The following is a 22,645-nucleotide window of genomic DNA, read 5'->3' as shown; positions in this document are numbered from 1 at the left end:
ACAATGGGTTTTTTAAATGCCATTAGCTTATGTTAGATAATCCCAACAAACGTTGCCAGATATAAGGTATGATTGCACTTTCAGACTAATGTGTACATATGTCTTCAAGTTCCTCTTTCACTCCAAAGCAGAAAATACTTGATGCCTTAAAGTCCCATGATATTTATAGCTAGGGTTCATCAGTGGAATTACGTTTGCTTTCCTGTGATATGAATATCTAGTCCCAAAGTAAGAGAGCATTGTCTGATGCTGCTCTTCTAGCAACTGTCGTCAATGAGGTGCTTAGGAATAATCTTCTACTGATGTGTTCAGTGAACTGATGAGACTTGAGGTTGTGGAGACGGTCTTAGAATTCCTCTGTGAATGGCCATTGAAACTCTTATCCTTTGGAGCTGCTCTTTTCTTACGGCTGGCATGGGTATTATCTCCATCATTAGTGTCGAACACTACTGTCATGCTGGACTCCATTCTGGACACAGTATATAGGCTGCTTTGCCGGGTGGGATGAAACCTGGCTGTCTTGAGCTCTAGCTCATCATAGCTGGACACTTCAATGAAGGGACACCAGCGGAAAGCTCGCTTGAAGCCGGCTCGAAATCTGGGAGAAAAGATGCTTGGTTAAAGCCTATGATTGTGAGAGCCAGCCACAGGCTGAAAACATATACTGTGCTGGCAGGACAGTGCCTTGGCTAATTATCTTGCTTGTAATCCTGCTTGTGTTGAAGTCAGTGGCAGTTTTCTTGACTAAAGTCTGACTAGGGTGAAAAAGATAGTTGTAGCAGCTCATTTCTGTTTCTTATTTTCTAGATACTTTCCCTGCATTTTAACATTGGTATTTCTCTGATACTCAATTTCCCTTCCTTTGCCCGTGTCTAAATAAACACGTCATAGTACTGTCTTTTGATTTGACCTATGAGGAAATTTGCACCTATGTTTTTGTCTTATCTCAGCAAGAAACTGTAGCATTCTTTTCTCTAAAATATCCTCTCAGCTTCTAGATTCCAATGTGTTTCCCTCTCTAACAAAGATGCTTAAATGCGAATGATGCAATGGCTAATAATTATTCATATAAAATATTTGAAAAATAATTTAAAAGAATTAAAGATGATCCTATGAAAACTGAAAACTGAGTATGAACTATGTACAAATGAAAATTTTGAGGTTGTAGCGCTTAGTGGTTGCAATATCCATATGACGTTTTTAATTCAATTAAGAGGCAGAGATTTACTAGAAAGACTATTGTAACCTTTTGTGTATATACATTTCCAGAATAGAAGTTAAATATGTTAGAAAATTAGATGTATATTTATGTTTAACCTGGAAAACAGCAACTTTTCACCTAAGCCTTAATGAGATTTCCTCATTTGTCTCTCCTCTTTTGTGTTTGTTTCAACAATCATCTGTATTGTTTATTTTCTCTGCAAGCTTTTTGGAGGAATGGTTTAGCTGCCACAGTGATGCCTACAGATGAAAACTTAGGTTAAATTTTCAGTGAAAGCTGACTATCTCACAGAAATAACTTTTTTCCTCCTATATTTCTTAAGTTTGCCTTTCACATAATGCCAAACAAGTAGGTAGCCTGCTATTCAACATTCCTCTGTTTAGATATTGTCCACATTATAAAAAAACTATTGAAAGAACCGCTGATGGAAATAGGTTCAGTGAAGGAAGGTGTAAAATCCAAACATCTTTAGACGATATTTTTTTAATCTCACCTTCTGTCCTTTTTCTCATTGAGAGCATAATATTCTTCATCTTGAAATAATGCTCTTTTTTTTCTAGACGTGTAAATAATATGTAAGTTATGTTTTTTCAGCCTGGAAGATGAGGCTGGGAATGGATGTTATAACTCAGCCTGGTATTGGACCCAGCAGAGCTAACAATACTTAAGGAATTGATCTGAGTCTCCTCAACAGACTATATTTCTGAATAAAAAGAAGAGGTTACAGCTTCTTGATTTCAATATGGAACTTAATTGCAATAAAATGTTCACTTGTAGTAAATTGTTGCAATAAATTCTGAACAATGTGACCTTTAGTGTGTCTCAAAATTACAATTTTTTGTCAATTTGCCTTTTTCAATATAAATGTTTAATTTTGAAGTGCATGATTTTCAATATCAGCCACATCAGAGATATTAATTTTTAATGAATAACTTCTTTTTTTAACTCTGTCATAAAAGATTTTTGAAGTAAATGGCAATGTTTTAGAGGTTTTATGGTGATAATTGAGAAAATACAAGGCCTGGTTCTTCCTCACCTTTGATTCCGTCGATACTGGACACACAGTGAAATCTGGATTCTGTTGAAATTAATGGGAAATTTGCCGTTTGAGTTAGGATTTTGTTCTAGCATACTAAAACTTTACCTCTTCTTTAAACAGATGTAATGAGCAAAAGGGACGGAAGACTGTATGAAAACGGACATTACCCTGACATTTAAAAAGACTACGAATGTTAAATATTATAAGCTATCCTTATCAAGGTGGCAGACTCCAGTGTCTCTTTACCAGTAAAAATTCAGCAGGATTTAGCCAACTAATTTTGTTAGACTCCTTTTGACAGATATTGCATGACTTTTAGGGGGGTTTATAAATACAAAATTAGCATAAAATTTGTCAGCAATTAAAATTAACACTAACTGCTCATCCAAACGATATTTAAAGTAATATTTAAGATTACTTATTCAATACTGATGCATACTGACTGATTTTGTGAACTGATTCATTGTTCTTGGTGGACTTTATCCAGTAATCCTAGAAGAAATACTGAATACTGGCCAGGATGATGTTTGTTTGGATCCCAGTCCTACAAACTGAATTGAAAAGCATGAGTTCATTCTGCAAGCCAGTAGTTTCAAGCTGCTAAATATCTGAAAAATCTCACCAAACTCAACAAGCGCAGTGCCTTTGACATTCAGAGTATGATGTGTTGCTCAAGTAGTACTGTAATGCAATATTGAGTAATAAGAATATAAATATTTGTTTTATTAATCTGATACAGAGCTCAGTAGAAATATAATGGTGAGATACCAAATACACAGTAAATCCTATTTTATATCATAATCTTTGAGCTTTTGAAAACAAATTTGTGGCTGCAAGTCGTGAACATACAAATTGCACCTTACATCGCTAATGACTATCTTCTTCATTTTAATGTTTTGCAAGCTGGAAAATAATAAACTCTATAGATTTTAAATTTTGAATATGGAAATGAGATTTTATAATTACTGAATTTTGCTCTGAAATTTTTAGTAGAGTGAAATATTTACTGGAAGTATGCATTTGGTTTTTTGAGTTTCATGTACAAACATGAAGGAAGTTTTGTTTTCAAGTTCACTAACTGAAAACTATTCAAGTGAAAAGTCTTTGTCCCTCAGCCCATTTAAACCATTTATAATGCCATTGAAGTTATGCATACCAACCGCTTCATAACCCTCTCTTACCTCTTATTAAGACAGCAGTATATAATGGGATTGTACATTGTAGAGCTCATGGCAAGCCAAAAGCTGGCTAAATAGATTTGCTGAATGTATTTCCACCGATTTAATTGTTGATAGATCCCAGTAACTATGAAGTAAATATGGTAGGGCAGCCAGCAGACGGCAAATGTCAGCACGACCACAATCATCATTTTTACCACCTGAAAGAAGTAATAATGTTATTTTATAATACACATTAGGTTTTTAAAATTATTATTTGGACTACCATTTCAGTATCCATTAATAATTTTCTTGCATTTCATTATTAAAGTAAATCAAAACACAGATGAAAATATTCTTATATAATTTTACTAAACGTCTGTGTGTTTTTGTTTTTTCTTCTTTTTTTCTCTTTCATTGGAGATGCTCATTTTCCTAGGAAAAATTACATGAAAATCCTCTCTAACTAAATTTATATTGATTCTTCCAAGAAATATATTTGCTTACTTATATTTGACCATCTAAAAATACTACTTTTTTTCTGTATACCTAATCATGGAATAAGGCTACAGGATGTTTTATTTGGAGACATAATTTTGGCTTTTATCTGCCTTAGTGTCTTTTTCTGTTTCAGTATGCAAACATATTCCTTGTCCCCAATTTTTAGATGTAATTCCTACAACACTAGATTGTAGGAAGTGAGCAACAGCAGTATCCTGTTTAATTTCATAGGCTAACAGTTTCATTGGCTGGTGATCATTATTTATTTCTTTGTGCAAGTACTGTAACATCTCTGAGCTACCATATTTTCCATTGAGTACAAATGAAGAAGAGCTCTGTTCTGTGGTTGAAAACAAGAACAAAAATTGCAAGACACATAAATTTTTCACTCCTTTCCCTCTTCAGCTATGCCTTTCAACGCAATGTCACACATTTACACAACAGATATTCTTTTTGTAGGTAAAATGAAACCAGACATGATATGTGCTGAGAAGTGTCTTTTTCATTTATATTGTGAATACTGCAGAAAAATAGACATTTCTATCAACAGTTCCTTTCATTTATCTGTAAAAGGTACTGTTTCCTGCTGTTTGCAGTTTGAACAGGGGAAAAAAAAAAGAGCTGACATTTCCCAAACCTACATATCTTAGGTTGGTATTTTTATAAAATTTCAGCTAATTAAATCATTTTACATATAAATATCATGATGTCATCCTTAACTTGTATTACAACTTCTTGTGGAAAACAGAAAGTAGTATTTAATATGTGGTACCAGTTTACAAGCACATCTGCTGTCTGGGATTGTACTGTACAGGATTTTGCTTATAAGAATACTTATAATTACTGATACAAACACTGATCATCACTTAAAGACACAAAAAGGGCACCTGTTCACACATACAACAACATTATTAATACTTCATTCTTCTAAAGCACATTTTATCAGTTAACTATGAATTATTGTAAAAGATCAATAGGATTATAAGGGAAGTTAATGGACCAAAACAGTGTCATTTTCACCTTTGGAGAGTGTACATCTGTGTGTCTATATATAGACACATGTAGAGGTATATGGAACTGTATGTGAAATGTTTTTAGAGGGAGGGAAGAAGTTGTGACTTGCATGTGAATAAACATTTCTGGACCAAATAATATATCTGAAGTGATGCCATAAAGATAAGTTGTCAAATCACAGGCTATCAATAAATGGCATGTCATTCCTACTCTTTTATTATTCTTCTGCTGGGCAGTTACACCTATGCTTTATATATATTGTGCAGATAGAAGACTTAACTCCATAGTTTTACCACAGTACTCTGTCCATTGATTTAGAGGTTCATTTTTCTTGTTGGTGTTTTTTTTTTACTTGGCAGGAATGATAAGTATTATCCAACACCATTCAGCATTTCTATAATTTCAGAACACTTCAAAGTCTAATTACTTGCCTTGATATTTGATTAGCAAGCCTTACAATAACATCTGTGCATGTGAAATTATTCCTGTAATTTTTTATTATTGAAATGTTATAGATGCTTAATGGAAGGAGTTTTTGTCTCCAAATTTTCAAAGTATAATCAGGCAAAATCATATTCATACTGAAAATTTAATCTGTGCAGTGCTTGAGGACTGAGACTGTAGCACATTCCAGTAGTAAATATAGTTTAATTTGATTGAACATTGTGTTACTCATGCACCAGAGCTACTAGAAATCACAGTAAGTGCAGGTTGCCAGCCTGGCCTACTAAATTGTCTTAGCATTTTCAACAGAAAGTTGTTTGCCTTTCCGGATCATAGTGAAGGGGAAGGCAAGCAGTGCTTCAAGAGTTTACTTAAAGGTCTCTTAAAACTAATAAACCTTCACAGGCTATACAAATAATAGCTTCTTGATTTCAAGTGCTGCACTCAAAAATTAACATAAAATGAATTGTTTTGGGTTACAGTATTTAAATTTTTTTCCAGGGTAATAGAAATCCCAGATTAACTATTTCTATTATGACCCAAATAAAATCCACAACTTCAGGCAATGTCACAATTTCAGGCAATTTGATTCTTATTTTAAACATTTTAAAGTTTTTAATAAGTTATCTTTAAAGTTTTGAGACAAAAAGTGACAAATTACCACCCGAAAAGTACAAGGTTTTCTGTTTCTGCAAGGTTTCTGTTTTGCTTAAAATAAACAGTTCGTCTTCATAAACAGTGAAATTGGCATAAAATTTCCTTGTTGCTGTTTCTGTCCAGAAATTCATGGTGAAATACTGTCATCATCCTGAAATCAGAAACTTCTGAAGCAAATGGTTAAACTAGACAACAAACAAAAAATTATTTTATGTGGAAATTAGTATTTGATTTATTTTGTAAAGCAACAAGTCACTGGATTGACTGACAGTGAAGCACGCTGTATTCTTATTCATTTACGTTTGCAGCTGTTCTTTTTAAGTAACAAAAATTACCTAAAATTTAGAATATTATTTTTCTCTCAGATAAGGATATATCAATCTGAAGTGAATAGTAATACACTGAGATATGTATGTGTAGGGAGAGACATACAACAGAGTTTCCTTATAAATCTGTAAAATGTGTTTTCCTAGACAAAAAGTGCTAATTTTTCTTCCAAAAAGAGATATTTAAGGAAAATCAAAGCTGTCATTCTTTGGAGTATTTATGTAGTACAATGCACTCTTTGACATATTACCTAAGGAGATGAGATGTTGCAAGTCTGTGTAGGATGAAGTTGTTTGAAACACAGGGCAGCTACTATTGAATTTGAAGTAATAAGAGAAATTACAAAACACTTTTCTATCCTTGTCTTATCAGCGAAGAATGAGTATATGTTGGGAGAAATAAAGGAAGATTAAACTGAAAATGAGGGAGATTATTTCTAATTTACTTTCCTTTTTCAGAGACAACCATACCTTACAGTTTATGGATATAGTTCATGTCCATCCCCTTAGTCTTTCCAGTATTGTTTAATTTCTTGATGATATCAATAACTACGAACAGAATCTGCCTTCGTGGTCTATAAACCCAAATGAAAGTACTCATGAATGAGTGCCAGCAGCAGTTAAGCTCAGTTAGGTCCCAGGGAAAATAAATGAAACAGTCCAAGTATGAATTCTCCCCAAAAGCCTGATTGTCTTTTCCAAGTATCATTGTGATCTTTCGCTAAAAAATCTCCAATGATGCTTCACTTTGCAGGTTCAACTGCAGATTATAAAAGAGAGCCTCAAGGCACTTTTTTTTTTTTTCTCTGAGTACTTAGACCTGTGGCTTTGACAATAGAAAGATATTTTGTTTCCTTTTAATAAGTCTGTCGGCTTTATTTTTTTTCTGGACATATACCATTTTTCAATTGCTTTCTCCTCTGTTCTGTGTGGTATAGATTTGTTAATAAGGGTTTGTTCTTGTGCATTGGGCAACATTCCTACAGCAAGCAAACCAGATAATCATTGAATTCAGTTGTGCTTAATCTCTAGCTCTGTTCTTGCCACCATTTCACCATGGAGCTTTCCAAATATGACCAACCTATGTCCTAGTGAGTCCAACCTGTGATCTGTTTAACCCAATATTACTTCCCTTCTTAAAAATATGAGGCAATTCTAAACGGAATTTTTTGCCCTAAGACTGTGACTATAATACTTCACATAAATTTTCTGCCACAAGTGATCAGAAACAGAGATATACAGAGGAGAAGCATCATGGAAATTCTAAGTGTGCAATCTTGACCCTACACACGGATCAGGCAGAACCACTCTGTTAACTCTACCTCTGGCCTGGTGCTCTTGTCGACCGTTCCATAAGAAGGTTTTAACTGGAAAACTTGCATCAGTCTGTCAGTAAATACACTGTGCAAGGTTTACATACACTATAAAGACAGTTTTAGAATTTACTATTCTTTTACTTCCCTGTGGCAGCTGCTTGAAACACAGAGGATGAGTGTGGAGTGATGTGTTCACAAATCATAGATGAGTTTTAAGAGAACCGGAGAAAATGGATGGAAACTGGTACTGTTGCTGAGCATGCTATGGCTGTTTGGCAGGTAGAGAGCAGAGGCCTCCAGTAATTTCATTGTATTTCACTGGTTTAATTCTGATCAGTAAATGATCAGGACATCTGACTTTATTTATAACTCAATAGAAAAACTTGTTAAAAATGTGTTTAGGGAGGGAGGTCATATATTGTTGTTAGTGTGCTGATTAAATTTAAAAATTTAATTATTGGTAAATAAAAATGCCCAAATAAAGTTTTCTTGTCAATACTCTGTATTCTTACTGAGATTTTTAATAGTCATGGGAATATATTACTGATCAAGATGGGAAAATATAACTTCTTCTGGTAGTGTTTTTACCAGATAGAATTGAATATGATATTTTAGCCCTTGTTACCCTTTCGAAGCTTTTGTTAAGCTTTTGAGAAAATAAGATTAAAAAAAAATCCCAATTTTGCAAGCTTTTAACTGTGATAGTAATTCCAAACAGTGACTTTCACTGCTGTGCTAATAGCAATTCAGTGAGTCTGGCAGAGTATCTGTCTTTATAGGTACAGGACAACTGCTCAAAACGTTAGTGGAATACTAATGTTTGCACTCTTGTCCAATAATCTTCTTAATGACCAGTGCTAACTCACCTGTGCAGAGTCATAGAGAACAATGGACAGAATTGTCATCAGTGCTTCAGAGAAAGCATGCTAAGGAATATGCTACGTCTCCTTGGGTACCTTCATCTACAGTGTTATAAAACTAGTTTTAGGTATGTGTAAACAGTTTGTGAAGTCAGACTGTAGCTTTATTAGGATTAGTTTACATTTGCCATTTTAACAAGGGCATTTCATACTTTTTATAAGTTGTCAGAGGTAAGCATATCATAGGAAGAAGTGTCCTAAAACAGAATCAGATGAAAGCTATCTTTAGTTATTAATTTTTGCAAGTCAATCTGTCCTGCTATTCTCTCTCTGACAGTGATAGTAAGAGGTACTGTTTAGGGAAATCCCATGAACCTGCCCCAGCATTCAAAATTGGGGTGTATCCCTGCTTCATCCTTTCAGTATCTATTTATGAATTTATTGCCTGATAATTTACCTAATCCCTTTCTGAACCATTTAAGACCTAGTATGTGGCAAGAGAGTCACAAAAACTCTTTACCAACTTTTAAAGTACTCTCTTAAATTACTCTTCTGTTTTAAACTGCTCTCCTATTATTTCAGAATTTGGTGACCAATAGTCCTTTAGTCAGCTTGTCTATCACCTTCATGATTCCATAAACCTTGATAATCTCATCCCTTGGCCTCCTCTCCAAAGTGCGAAATCCAGCTCTTTGTAAGAGCTTTGATCATTTTATTTACTCCTTTGAACTCTCTCTAAAACCATGAAAGGACAGAAAAGAAGAAGAAAAAGAGAGAACAAAACAGAGAAATACATCTGTGTGTGAAGTGTTCATGCAAAAGTTCTTACAAAGACCATTTATTCAGACCCTGCCCTGCTACTTACTTCTAGTCTACAAAAAAAGGGAAAGTGTTTATGAAAACTATTTAAAATTGTTATGGTACCTTTTTGTAGTATTTACTTGTAATCCTTTAGGACTTCACCTGGATGTTTCTGTTTATCTATTAAAAGCTTTTCCCACAGCAATTTTCAGTGATTTTTGAACTTACACATAACCGTTCTGACCCTGACTTGGAAAAGTGTGCCCTGACATCTTATATGATTTGTCTTCTCACACTATGTAATGTTTTAAACTCATGCTCCAAAGTGGTTCTTGTGATATCATTATTCCTACAGTCCCATGTTGTTTTTAGTATTTTTTTTCTTTGTAGATGTAAATCTTAAGTTTTCTGCATTTTCATTTTCTCCTCCACTATGTGGCATATATTAAATTAAATAGATGCATCAGACTGTATATAGATATGAGATTTGTACTTTTGCTGTATATGTATATACATATATATATATATAAAACTTGGAAAATTTCCTTATGTAGTTAGGCTTTTAAACCTGACCATATTTGTAATGATTCCTGTAATACTGTGAGTCACTGGCAAATGCATGAGCGTTTTTTTTTTCTGGTTTTACATGAAAGTTCACAAAAAAATTTTGATAATGGAAAAATGTGACTTTTAATTAATCTTCATTGCAGTAAGAAGTTGAGATGACACTTCAAGCTGTGTTAGGAGAAGCGAAGTATAGAGGCAGGGGCATAAGCATGGAGGAATCATGAAAGCTGATGAAAAAGATGCACAATAAGGTATCATAAAGTTAATAGTTAGAGGTAAGAGTAACTGTAAAGAAAATATATAATATTTAAGGAGAGTATTTTCTGTTCTTCTGCATTCTTCCTATTGGTACTAGGCAATGGCATATTCTGTTGAGAGACACACTATTTCTTCAGAAGACAGTTGTAGCAGAACTGTGCCTCTTGATAAAGACAACAGTAACTGATTTTATTTACAGTACATGATTATCCTCTCTTACAGATTAAGTAAAGTCAGAAGAGAAGGTTAGACAGGAAAAATTGAGAGTGTGGAAACAACAACTGAGAATGTCTTTAAGTATTTGCATTGAATATAAAGAATATTTTGGTCTTGTAAAACTGATAGTAACATTATAAGCCATCTATATAAACTTCAGTTATATATGACAGTACTGAAACTATAATTCCATATTGTGAAAATGGAAATTGCAGGGAAATAAATTATTTTTGGATGCACATCAGTCAGTCTCATGCCAGCAGCTTTAAGAAGGCATAATGGCTTCAAAGTCTCCACATGTAATCAATGTTCAGAAGTTAAAAGGACTAATGTCAGGCAAATTTAAATTGATGAGTCCCTGAGACATCTGTCAAAAAAACCCCTAAACTCCAAAACTAGTGATAGTAGTCTCATGCAGACCTGAATTTCTAAAAATTTAAAGTATTTGACCAATAAAGATACGAAGTATGACTTTGTGTTACCCAGTCTGTAGTGTATTCTGTGAAATTCTTTGAATCCTTTGTTCTTTGATGTTTCTTTTAATGCTCTTACATGAGTTGTTCATTACCTCCTTTACATTAAATACCATTTCAAACAATCCTAATCAAACATCCTTTATACTGTATCATTGCATAATATGAAGCAGACAGTCAGCTATTTTATACTTCTTCCTCATTAAGTGCAGCCAGTGTAGACTTTCCATATGTCTAAATCTCTATGTGCTGAATAGCAAGGAAAACAGATAATTTCTTTGAATAAAGGAAAAGCAGCAGCTCAGTTATTGGAGGCAGGCTGAGTGATAGCTTTATTTGGATTTCAGTCTATTAGTTCATCTCCATGAATGACCAATTATGATTCATCTTTCCAAATATCAGTTATGTCGTAAATCCTGCCAGAGAGCACAGCAGTGGAACTGAAGAGCTGTCATAGAGCTCTGTCAATAAAGGCACTGATGCAGTTACAATGTATCTGCAGATAATGTAATCTCCATGTTGTGTGCATTCCAGTACTCTCGTATTTAAAATCCTTTCATTTAAGGATGCTACTTCTTGTCTCTTGCATATTTAGAGTTCTAATTTTAAACTGCTCAAGGGATTCAATTGGACCCTTTGTAGCTTATAATAAAAGACAGCTTTTCTCTTGAGACCTTCAATTTTTATGACAGAAGATGTTTATTTTACTTAGTCATGGTGACAACAAGTGCTGAAGTTCTGGAGTCTACTGATCCTCCAGGTTAGCTTTTAGTAGTTTTCTTTCCACACTTGTTTTTGCAAACTAGGTCTATTTGAGAAAGTAATACCTCAGATTACCTCTACAGTCAGACCCGGGCACCCTCCATGTAATATTTGCTTCCTTTTTTCCCCCAATGGCTTCACTGGAAAGGGCAGTATTGGTAACAGCACAGTTAATTGACCAGTGAAATCTTTTTCTGTGTATCCTCTGTAGGAAAGGTGATTTTGAAACTTTGAAGACATACTTTTGGGTAAGTGATAACATGCATGGAAGAGACTGTAATGGCAATGTTGGACTTTTATGGCTAATGTTAAAGAATGAAATGATAATCTTTCAAAATGTTTTCAACATTTAAAGAATTAAGTAAAAAAATTTCACTTTGGAATAAATTTGGAAAGCATGCCCGTTAGCTTGCCATGAAGATTTTCCATTATCATTTCCTCTCAGTTCACATTCCAAATAATCTTTCAACTGTTACAATGCAACAGTAGCTGTAATACTAGTCAAACTACATTTTGCTTCCTTGAGAGATGTAAGCATTTTCCCCTCTTAAAAAAAACTATGCAAAAGTGAAAACAGAATACACCTTTTATTTCAGAGGAAGCATTGCACGTCATGCCATAAAGATGTCTAGGCATGCCTATTATTCTGACAACTGAAATCTTCCATAGAAAGACTTGAACTTGACTGTTATGAGTCTGAAGATGTATTAATGAGAAAATGATACTAAGCTTTCCTTTCTTATATCCTCTGCTTCAGCAATGTTTCTGGAGTCCTGTGTCCAGTTCTGTGCTCTTCAGCTCAAGAGGGACAGAGAACTGCTGGAGAGAGTCCAGCGCAGGCCCCCAAGATGATCAGGGACATGACGTCTTTCATATGAGGAAAGGCTGCAGGAACTGGGGCTGTTTAGTCTGGAGAAGAGGAGATTGAGGGCAGATCTTATTAACATTTACAAATATCTAAAGGGTGGGTGACAGGAGGTTGGGACATCCCTCTTTTCTATAGTAGATAGTAACAGGACAAGGGGTAATGGGATGAAGTTGGAACACAAAAAGTTCCACTTAAACATAAGAAAAATCTATTTCACCGTGAGAGTGACGGAGCAGTGGCACAGGCTGCCCAAAGGGGTTGTGGAGTCTCCTTCCTTGGAGGTCTTCAAGACCCACCTGCACATGTTCTTATGTGACCTGATCTAGGTGAACCTGCTTCTGTAGGGGGTTTGGACTAGATGATCTCTAAAGGTGCCTTCCAACCCCTAACATTCTATGATTCTATGATTCTATGACTCAGTGTGCTGCACTTTTGCTATTTCTACAGCATTGCAACACCAGGAAGCAAACTAAGCAATTGAAAATGTGCTCACTATTGTGAGTGGGAAGTCCATATTTGGCTACCATTTTTTCAAATCTGAAAGGTTAAATGCATTTTAATGTGACAAAGATGTCAGAAATAAAAAACAGATAGGTTACGTTATTAAAGAACAAAAGTTAGCTTAAGAAAAAGAATGTTATAAGAAAGAAACCTTCATGGCACTACAACATCATGAAAACTGATCTGGAAATAGTAAAATAATCACTTCATAAGCAATTAACAATCTTGTTAGAGTAGGCAATGTTTAGAGTGAAAAAGATTAAAAGAAAATAACTGAGAAAATAATTTGTGTTTCTCACTGAAAGTTATTGATTAAAAACCTAGGTTATTCAATATGAAAAGGGTGAACAGCACTTGTATCAAAGATCTTTGGGCCTTACTCTACTGAAAATTACAACAAGATTCACTTTACTTTCAGTAGGATGAGAACCTGCCCCAGGAAGAGCTAATGGTTTGTTAGCCCATTGTTCAAATTTCAATATTTCAGCTCTGTAAAGGCTAAACATTTGAGGTTGATTTTGACATATCAGACATGATATATGCTGCTACCTGTGAAGCAAGAAGTTAAAATCCAAGTTTTACCTTTATTTCATAATGATCACTAAAGTTACAAAAAGAACAACTAGTGAACATACAAGACAACTTGTCAAACTTAGTAGTTTTATTAAGTAGATCTCTCACTACTGTTATTTCAAATAATTTGGTGTTTCTGAGGAATATACTCTGATGTGTTGCAACACAATTGCAGATGACGTTATCAGGACTCACTTAGTGAGATTTAATGGAACAGTACCTTTCTCTTAGCTTTGAGCTGCTCATGGTATTTGTTGGATGTATCACCTGGTATTTCTCCTCCCCAGAGGGTAATTCCCACTATGGAATAAGTGATGCCCATTACAAGCAGTGGAAAGCAGTAGACCAGAACAATCACAATGACATGATACCTGCAATGAAAAAGCATTAAGCTGAGAAGTGCTTTCAGAGGAACTATGCCAATGGACTGGGCTTCTAGAGGTCAAGAGCTCTACTATAGCACAAAGTATGTCTTATATTGACTGGGTAGTCCTTGGTGTTTCCACTGCCTTTTTGAAAGTCCTGGATTGCAGTGCAAATTTATTTACATTTTAATGAATGTGCTTTATGGGGTTTCTAGTTCTGATTCTGAACTTGCACTAGCATAAATGAAGAATGACACTATAGTTATCATGCTTAGTGACTGCAGAGTAAGGTATGTTTGTCCATAGTTAGCTGAAGTGATTTAATTATTGCACAGCCAAATGTCCTAAGGGCAAGCTAGGTATTTTGAGCTCCACTTTGGACAGTAATGAAAGAGGAAAATAAATATTTAAGTAGTGTATTTATATAAAGGTTGTGATAAGTGTCCTGTGTTACCCAACATACTCCGTATGGCAGATCTGTTGGACATAGGCAGCACAGATATATGCCACATTGCTCCTGACAGGAAAAAAATATAAATAGATAACTTATCTTGCTTCCTGTTAGTTCCTGATTAAATGTCATCTTCAGATAAAATCACAGTGAACGATCATTGAGGAGACCCCAACCATCACTGAGAGTAACCTTACTGCCCTAAAGGGAAAAATTTTGAGCATGGCTCATAAAAAGATTTAAAAATATATCTGACCAGGATCTCTTTTACCTGCCTGAAAGACAGCAAAAGGTTGAATTTGATGTTGAGTGGTTATACAGGCTTTCAGCCTTGAACACACAGTTCATCTTGAATGCCAATGAAGACCTGAAAAGGCAGCTAATGTTTCTATGGCTAGGTAACACACTTATTCCTAATTTTGCCAGAAGGACAAGCAGGATATATTCAGTTTAACTGACTATTATTCTTTCTGAATTTCAGAAACTGGAATCAGTTACAGGTTTTACAGTTTTACAGTTTTCTTGTTTGGACTGTTAATAAGTAATTGTAGGAGTGTAAAAGAATGAAGTAGGAAAATTGAACCCTTTCATGGAGAAAAAAAATCTGATTAGGACAAGGGGAGGATGGAAATACTTGTTTTCCTGGTTAGGATGAAAAGGAAGTTTGCTTTGAATTACACATTCTGTCCACATTTCTGACCATTTCTGTCTGTATAGAAGTAGCTATCTTAAGTGAAGCAATGATGGTTAACATGCAGCATGGGATGGAAAACAATGATAGAAGTGAGTATAAATGTTTTCCACTTATCAGTTATAATGCTCCATCTTCCTAGCTTAGAAAACTTGCTTTACATTTCTCAATGATCAATGCTGTTAGTTACTCTGCATGTAGAGCATCTACATGATAATCTAGAACTTTTGTCAATTCCATTGCAAGTGGAGGCACTACCATGAACAAGTTTAAAAGAACAAAAGCTTACGTAAAATGCTGTTTTGGACCACCTGGCCATGCTACATAGCAAAGAGTTCTCCCAGGCATCACCTTGGTAATGGAATAGAGGCACTGGGGAAAGGCCAGCAGGAAAGCCAAAATCCATATGCTCCCAATGACGACCTTGGTAGCAGTTGCAGAGAGCCTAGGTTTCAAGGGATCAATAATGGCCATATATCTGCAAAAGAAAACAAAAACCTGTGCATAAGAAACCTTCAGAGATTATAATATATCTAGAATCAACCAAAGCTTAGGAGAGAGAGAAGGATAAAAGTAATTTTCTTCCCAGAGTTCTGATGGCAGTATATTCTTTGAGTGCTGGAAGAAACAGAAGGTTCATTGATGATTATTTTAAAGCTATGGGACACCCGGTTAACCATATGTATACCAGTACAGCACCTGTTTCTCGAAGAGGTAGTTAATCCTTTTACTGCACAATCCAAGTGAAAAGCAATGGCACAGCTGAATCCTGTTACTCTGCTACAAAATACAGGGTTTATTTCTAATAAAAAAATTAACAGCCAAGCTGTCTGGATGATTAGTTGTCTGTCTAAAAGCTACAGGAATGTGATAAGTGTGCAATCATTTATTTTGGTAAACATAGACTGACTTTAGATTATCTGCCAAAGAGCCTCAGACTGCAACTGGTTCATACAGAGATTGAGAGAGGAGCCATAGGAGCATTTCCTCAGGCAATTTAGAATTGATAAAAACACCAAGAGAAATAGATGTATAAAACATGAAAACATCTCATTTGCTCTGTTCTCAGTTAGCATAGCATTCTTCTTACTGTCTAATACTTATATTGCCAATCCATGTATGTTGATAACTTTAGAAGAACATGCAAAAAACTTAGTGAAAAAGAGCAACAATAATGCATCAAGACGGTAAAAGAAAAACAAGTCTTGTTTCCTATATTTGATCTCTGTTATAGATGCAAGGAACAAGGAAGACAGAATTTTTGTATTTGATATACTCCATATTGTATAATGTATTTCACATTTTTCTTAGCATGACTACTGCATTGATTTCTGGGCTGAGTCCTGGACCAACATATTTTCTACCAACTTGCCTGATCACACTGTTTTGTTTCATTTAAAAATGACCAAATAAAGACTTGCAAAATCATTAATCATATTAATTAAACAGGAAATTTAAGGAAAAAAAGAAGAGTTTTTTCAGGTTCATCAGCAGCAAAAGGAAGGTTAGGGAGAATGTGGGCCTGCTGATGAACACAGAGGGTGCCCTGGTGACAGAGGATGCAGAGAAGGCTGAACTACTGAATGCCTTCTTTGCTTCAGTCTTTACAGCCAAGGCTGGCTCTCGGGAAGCCCAGTCCAGCAAGGATAGTAGGATGGCCTGGACAGCAGAGGACTTGCCCTGGGTGGAAGAGGAAGAGGTTAAAGACTTTTTGGTCAAACTTTTGGCTCATAAGTCAATGGATCCTGATGGGATGCATCCTAGAGTGCGGAGGGAGCTGGCTGATGTGGTTGTTAAGCCACTTTCCATCATTTTTGAACAATCATGGAGGACAGACGAGGTGCCTGAGGACTGGAGAAAGGCCAACGTCACTCCAGGAACCTACAGGCCAGTCAGCTTCACCTCCATCCCTGGAAAAGTGATGGAAAAACTCATCCTGAATGTTGTGTTGAAGGAAAAGATGGTTGTCAGGGGGAGTCAACATGGATTTACCAAGGGGAAATCCTGTTTGACCAACCTGATAGCCTTCTAAGAGTGCATAACTGACTGGCTAGATGAGAGGAGAACAGCAAATGTTATCTACATTGACTTCAGCAAGGCTTTTGACACTGTCTCCCATAACATCCTCATCAGAAAGCTCAAGCAGTGTGGCTTGGATGAGTGGACAGTGAGGTGGATGGAGAGCTGACTGAATGACAGAGCCCAGAGGGTGGTGATCAATGGCACAGAGTCAAGTTGGAGGCCTGTGGCCAGTGGAGTTCCACAGGGATCTGTTCTGGGACCAGTCTTGTTCAACATCTTCATCAATGACCTGGATGAGGGGACAGAGTGTACCCTCAGCAAGTTAGCTGGTGACACCAAACTGGGAGGACTGGCTGATTCCCCAGAAGGCTGTGCTGTCATTCAGCGGGATCTTGACTGGCTTGAGAGTTGGGCAGAGAGGAATCTCATGAGGTTCAATAAGGACAAGTGCAGAGTCCTGCATCTGTGAAGGAACAATCCCATGAACCAGTACAGGCTGGGGATTGACCTGCTGGAGAGCAGCTCTGCAGAGAGAGACCTGGGAGTCCTGGTTAATAATGAACTGAACAAGAGTCAGCAATATGCCCTCGTGGCCAAGAAGGCCAATGGCATTCTGGGATGCATCAAGAAGAGTGTGGCCAGGAGGTGGAGGGAGGTTCTGCTCCTCCTCTACTCTGCCTTGATGAGACCTCATCTGGAGTTCTGTGTCCAGTTCTGGGCTCCTCAGCTCAAGAGCGACAGAGAACTTCTGGAGAGAGTCCAGCGCAGGCCACCAAGATGATCAGGGGACTGGAACATCTTTCATATGAGGAAAGGCTATGGGAATTGGGGCTGTTTTGTCTACAGAAGAGGACACTGAGGGAGGCTTTTATTAATATTTATAAATATATAAATGGTGGTTTCCAGGAGGTTGGGGCATCCCTTTTTTCTGTTGTAGCTAGCAACAGGACAAGCGGTAATGGGATGAAGTTGGAACAGAAGAAGTTCTATTTAAATATAAGAAAAAACTATTTCACTGTGAGGGTGATGGAGCAGTGGCACAGGCTGCCCAGGGAGGTTGTGGAGCCTCATTGCTTGGAGGTCTTCAAGACTTGCTTGATGTGTTCCTATGCAACCTGATCTAGGTCGACAAGCTTCAACAAGGGGATTGGACTAGATGATCTCTAAAGATCTCTTCCAACCCCTACCATTCTATGATTCTATGATTCTAAACAGAAACAGTATTCAAAATTTACTCCACTATTAGGGAGGATACTGGTAAGAATCATTCAGAATATTTAAATAAATTGTTGTGCTTCTGTAAAATCAGTGAGATACTGCCTGCAGGTATATCCATATTGTGTTGCAGGCATAGAATACTGAATAATTAACTTAATGTTCTGTAATCTGACATCCTAAAGTTTTCCAAAACACTACAATATAATAATATTATATGAATATTTTGCTTCAGATCCAGAGAGTTCCCAAAGTACATTAAAATATTCTTTTATTCACAGTGATGGTTGTGAGTTAATTTAGGTGCTATTGGATGAGCAATTTAATCAAAACATTTCCATAGAAATATTCAGTGTATCTGTGCATATTCAGGAAACTAAAGATATGCTATTCAGCAGTCATTGGTAGTATTGATATTCTACACTGATTTCCCCAGACTATCGCAGTGATTTAGGAGCTCCTCAGGAATAACCAGGGCAAAATGAAGCTATCAAAATAAAAATATTATTTTCTGTGTTTCCTCATGTTTATTTTTTTCCATATCATTTGAAAACACCTGAAGCAGATACCAAAACAAGCTTGAATGTTTTACTAATGTTTTCCAAATTTCAAGGAGAATGTCTGGATCACTTTCAATGGTTTGTTGTCAGTCTCAGGGATTAGTACTAATTATGGAAGACACACGAACTCATTGACAAAGAATAATTATGGCCTGTGTGCTTCACTATCTTTCACAGCATGCACATCCAGTTATCTCATCATCTTTGTCAAGATTATTGAAGCATATCAATAATTTCCTTAAGGTCCTGTTTATTTCTATTGTAGGTCTCCAATCTTCATGCCTGGTAACTGCCTTTGTCCCTATCTGTTTCAGTTTTTAAATATAGTTAGAAATATAAACCACCTCTATTCCAGCCTAGGTCTGTAGAGAACTTTTCAGTACTGCTTCTCTCTTTTCGTACTTTCTAAAAGAATTGCAATAAGGAAAAGATGTATAGTGGCTCTTCATCTGCTCCTTAGTTTTCTGTCATATAAAGATGGATTGAGATACATTCAGAGACTATTTTCTGTATGAAACATTACATAGGCAATAATAGTTATTGTATGGCAGGACTGTGGGAAAAATTCACTTCATGTCGTCAACGTTTGTAGATTTGGTGCTATTTTTAAGTGTTATTACGAGACTTAGAAGTTAAAAAGTCAGTTTACACTCACAGACTATTAATTAGTTTGTAGGTGAGCAAGCATAAATGGATCCTATTCCAAAGTGACACTGATGTGTGATTATTGTTATTTTTCTTGTCTATGTTTGTCCTTTCAACAATTTTAATTAAAAAAAAATGAAGACATTCATGATTTTTATTTTTTGTGTTCTAACTTCTGCCTTGGTTTAAGCTCATGAGAACTATTCTTATACTGTTAGGTGACTAAAACTGAGACACAGAAGCTGGACTGAAACTGGAACACAGAAAGTCCTGCTTAAACATAAGGAAAAACTGTTCACTGGAAGAGATAGTGTTGCCATTACAGGCAACATCACCAGGCCACTCGCATGAATCACTCAGCCCACCCACCGCTGAGGGGACAAGACCACTGCATACTCAGTGTGGATGATGCTTTATTCCATCTTATTGCTTGCGCCATACACTTTTATCTACTCACACAAGCAGCTCTCACTCCACCCCATGCCCGCCTCTTCTGTACTCTCCACCTCTCGCGTTACAGCCTGAGATCTTCCAGGCGCCTACAACAGAGAGTACTGGCACAGGCTGCCCAGGGCTGCCCTGATGGCTTTCAAAAATCTGCCTGGATTCCTTCCCATGTGACCTAATCTAGGTGAACCTACTTGAGCAGGGATTTTGGACTAGATGATCTCTATAGTCACCGTACAACCCCCATCATTCTACGATTCTATGAGATAAATCTAACATCTGCCATCACAGTGATATTCAGCCTTCGGTAGATGTGATAGCTGTGCCAATACCTTAAACCGTCTAAATGCTGTCAGAAACGGTGATCTAAACCAACTTCAGAATCATCAGTTTCCATACCTAGAACTTCAAGCCTATTTATTTTATATTGTTTTTATTGACATAATTTTTTCCCCCGGGATAATTAATTCCCTCTCTTTGAACTTCCCCCCCCCCCCGCCCCCAGATAAGCTTTTGATCCTTTTGGAATTACATACTGACTGTGAAATAACTTTATTTGAGTGATGGGTGTCTTGTCCTGACAGATCAGCAGAATTCATGAAAATATACATTGATTGGATTGTTGCCCTCTATCCACTAGTTCCCTTCTACTTCCAGAAAGTACAACTTGGTAATTAAGATAAGTTTGTAGTCATGAGTTCCATCTTTCAAACACAGCTAGCTTGAATGTGGACTGCCAGATACTGTCCAAAATGCTTACTTGTAGTAGGTCATAACCCATAATCAATTCATCATTTCCACATGTTTGTGAGACCCTTAAGGCATTTCCTCCTAGCCTGGAATAATTTTTTTTTAAATTGCTAGTTTTCTTCAGATTTCACATTGACATTATTTTATGTGCTATTTTCAGATTTCTATTGCATTCATGTTAATCTTATTCTCAGTTATATTATTCCCAATAGATACCAGAAGTAACTCTCTTTGGTTAAGATAAAATTCTGTTGTTGTATTTCTGTCTGATGACTGCTCTTTAAATATTGGATTATTTGTTTGAAATGACTCATACAGCTGTACTGATGGAAATGTTAACTATTTGCTGTCTGAATGAGGTAAGTCAAAGGACAAGGATCAGATGAAATATAGACTACTTATCTTTCTTATTGAACTTTGAGTAACAAGTCAACAGCCTAGATTTTGCACAAGATGGATTACAAACATGTAACAGGCAGTCATTATAACAAACAAGATAGGGAGGAGGTGGAGTAACTTAGACTATTCCTTCAGTTATACCTTTATGCAGGAAAGTCTTAGGTGACCAGAGAGTACTGAACTTTCTCTACTACTGAGCCTACTAACAAATTAATTTACTCTAATTCACCAGTATACTAACAATTACAATGAAGTGTCTAACTTGTTCCCTAAGTGGCTTTTCTTAGAATCAAAGTTGTTTAATTAACACAGTGAGATATTACTTTAAAGCTGCAATTATTACACTCACTCAAATTTGTCATTGAAGTTTGATAGCATTTTCCTAAAGAAACTGTTATTGCCATAATTAAGAATAGAGGAAAATGTGGAATCACTCTCAGATGCAGGTTAAAAACACGTTTGTAGTTGCGCTGGCTCTGGATGTCAATGTCTGTAATCAAAACAGGCACAGAAGGGACTTAAGCCCTTCCTGCACTGCTAGCTGTTGTTTGCAAAGAAGGCTTAGCCACTCCTTGTTATAATTTCATTTGCTGGTAATGTATCATGCCATTACTGTACCAAAGACTGGTAAATGTTTAATATCTTTGTATTTAATATCTTTACCAATGATCTGGATGAGGGGATTGATCAGAGGATATAAAGTTGGGCAGGAGTATAGGCCTGCTTGAGGGTGGGAAGGCTCTTCAGAGGGACCTGGACAAACTGGAGTGAAGGGCCAGTTGTATGACATTTAACAAGGCCATGTACCCAGTCCTGCACTTGGACCACAACAACCTCATATGATGCTATAGGCTTGGAGCAGAGTGGCTGGAAAGCTACCTGGAGGAAAGGGACTTGGAGGTGTAAATCAACAGCCTACTGAATATGAACCACCAGTATGTTCAGGTGGTCAAGAAGGCCAGAGGCATTCTGGCTTGTATTAGAAATAGTGTGGCCAGCAAGGCAAGGGAAGTGATTGTCTTCCTGTACTTGGCACTGGTGAGGCTGCACCTCGAGTACTGTGTCCAGTTCTAGGCCCCTCACTACCAGAAGGACATGGAGGTGGTGGAACGTGTCCAGAGATGGGCAATTAAGCTGATGAAGGGTCTGGAGAACAAATTTTATGATGAATGTCTGAGGGAGTTGAGATTGTTTAGCCTGGAGAAAAGGAGGCTCAGAGGAGACCTTATTGCTCTCTACAACTACCTGAAAGGAGATTGCAGTGAGATGAGGGTTGGTGTCTTCTCTCAAGTAACAAATGACAAGAGGAAATGGCCTCAAGTTGCACTAGAGGAGGTTTACAGTGGATATTAGGAAAAACTTCTCCACTGACAGGGTTGTCAAACACTGGAACAGGCTGCTCAGGGAGGTGGAGTCACCATCCCTGGAGATGTTTAAGAGCTGTGTAGATGTGACCCTTAGGTATAAAGTTTAGTGGTGAGCCTGTCAGTGTCAGGTTCCTGGCTGGACTCAATGATCTTAAAGGTCTTTTCCAATCAAAACTAT

The 22,645-nt window shown here is 36.6% G+C and overlaps 1 protein-coding gene across 1 annotated transcript in view; it reads right to left on the bottom strand.

Annotated features, from left to right (window-relative positions):
* Positions 1 to 282: 282 nt before the first annotated feature.
* Positions 283 to 22,645, bottom strand: part of TACR3 (tachykinin receptor 3) — a 36,548-nt gene continuing 14,185 nt past the window's right edge. Inside the window, 4 exon segments of the mRNA XM_061993469.1 lie at positions 283 to 598; positions 3,443 to 3,639; positions 13,776 to 13,926; positions 15,352 to 15,540. Coding sequence (XP_061849453.1) covers positions 283 to 598; positions 3,443 to 3,639; positions 13,776 to 13,926; positions 15,352 to 15,540 — 853 coding nt within the window.

The sequence above is a fragment of the Colius striatus genome, chromosome 3 (assembly GCF_028858725.1).
Source record: "Colius striatus isolate bColStr4 chromosome 3, bColStr4.1.hap1, whole genome shotgun sequence".
NCBI lineage: Eukaryota > Metazoa > Chordata > Aves > Coliiformes > Coliidae > Colius > Colius striatus.
Note: the sequence above shows the minus strand (reverse complement) of the source record. Positions and strands in the feature narration are given on the sequence as shown.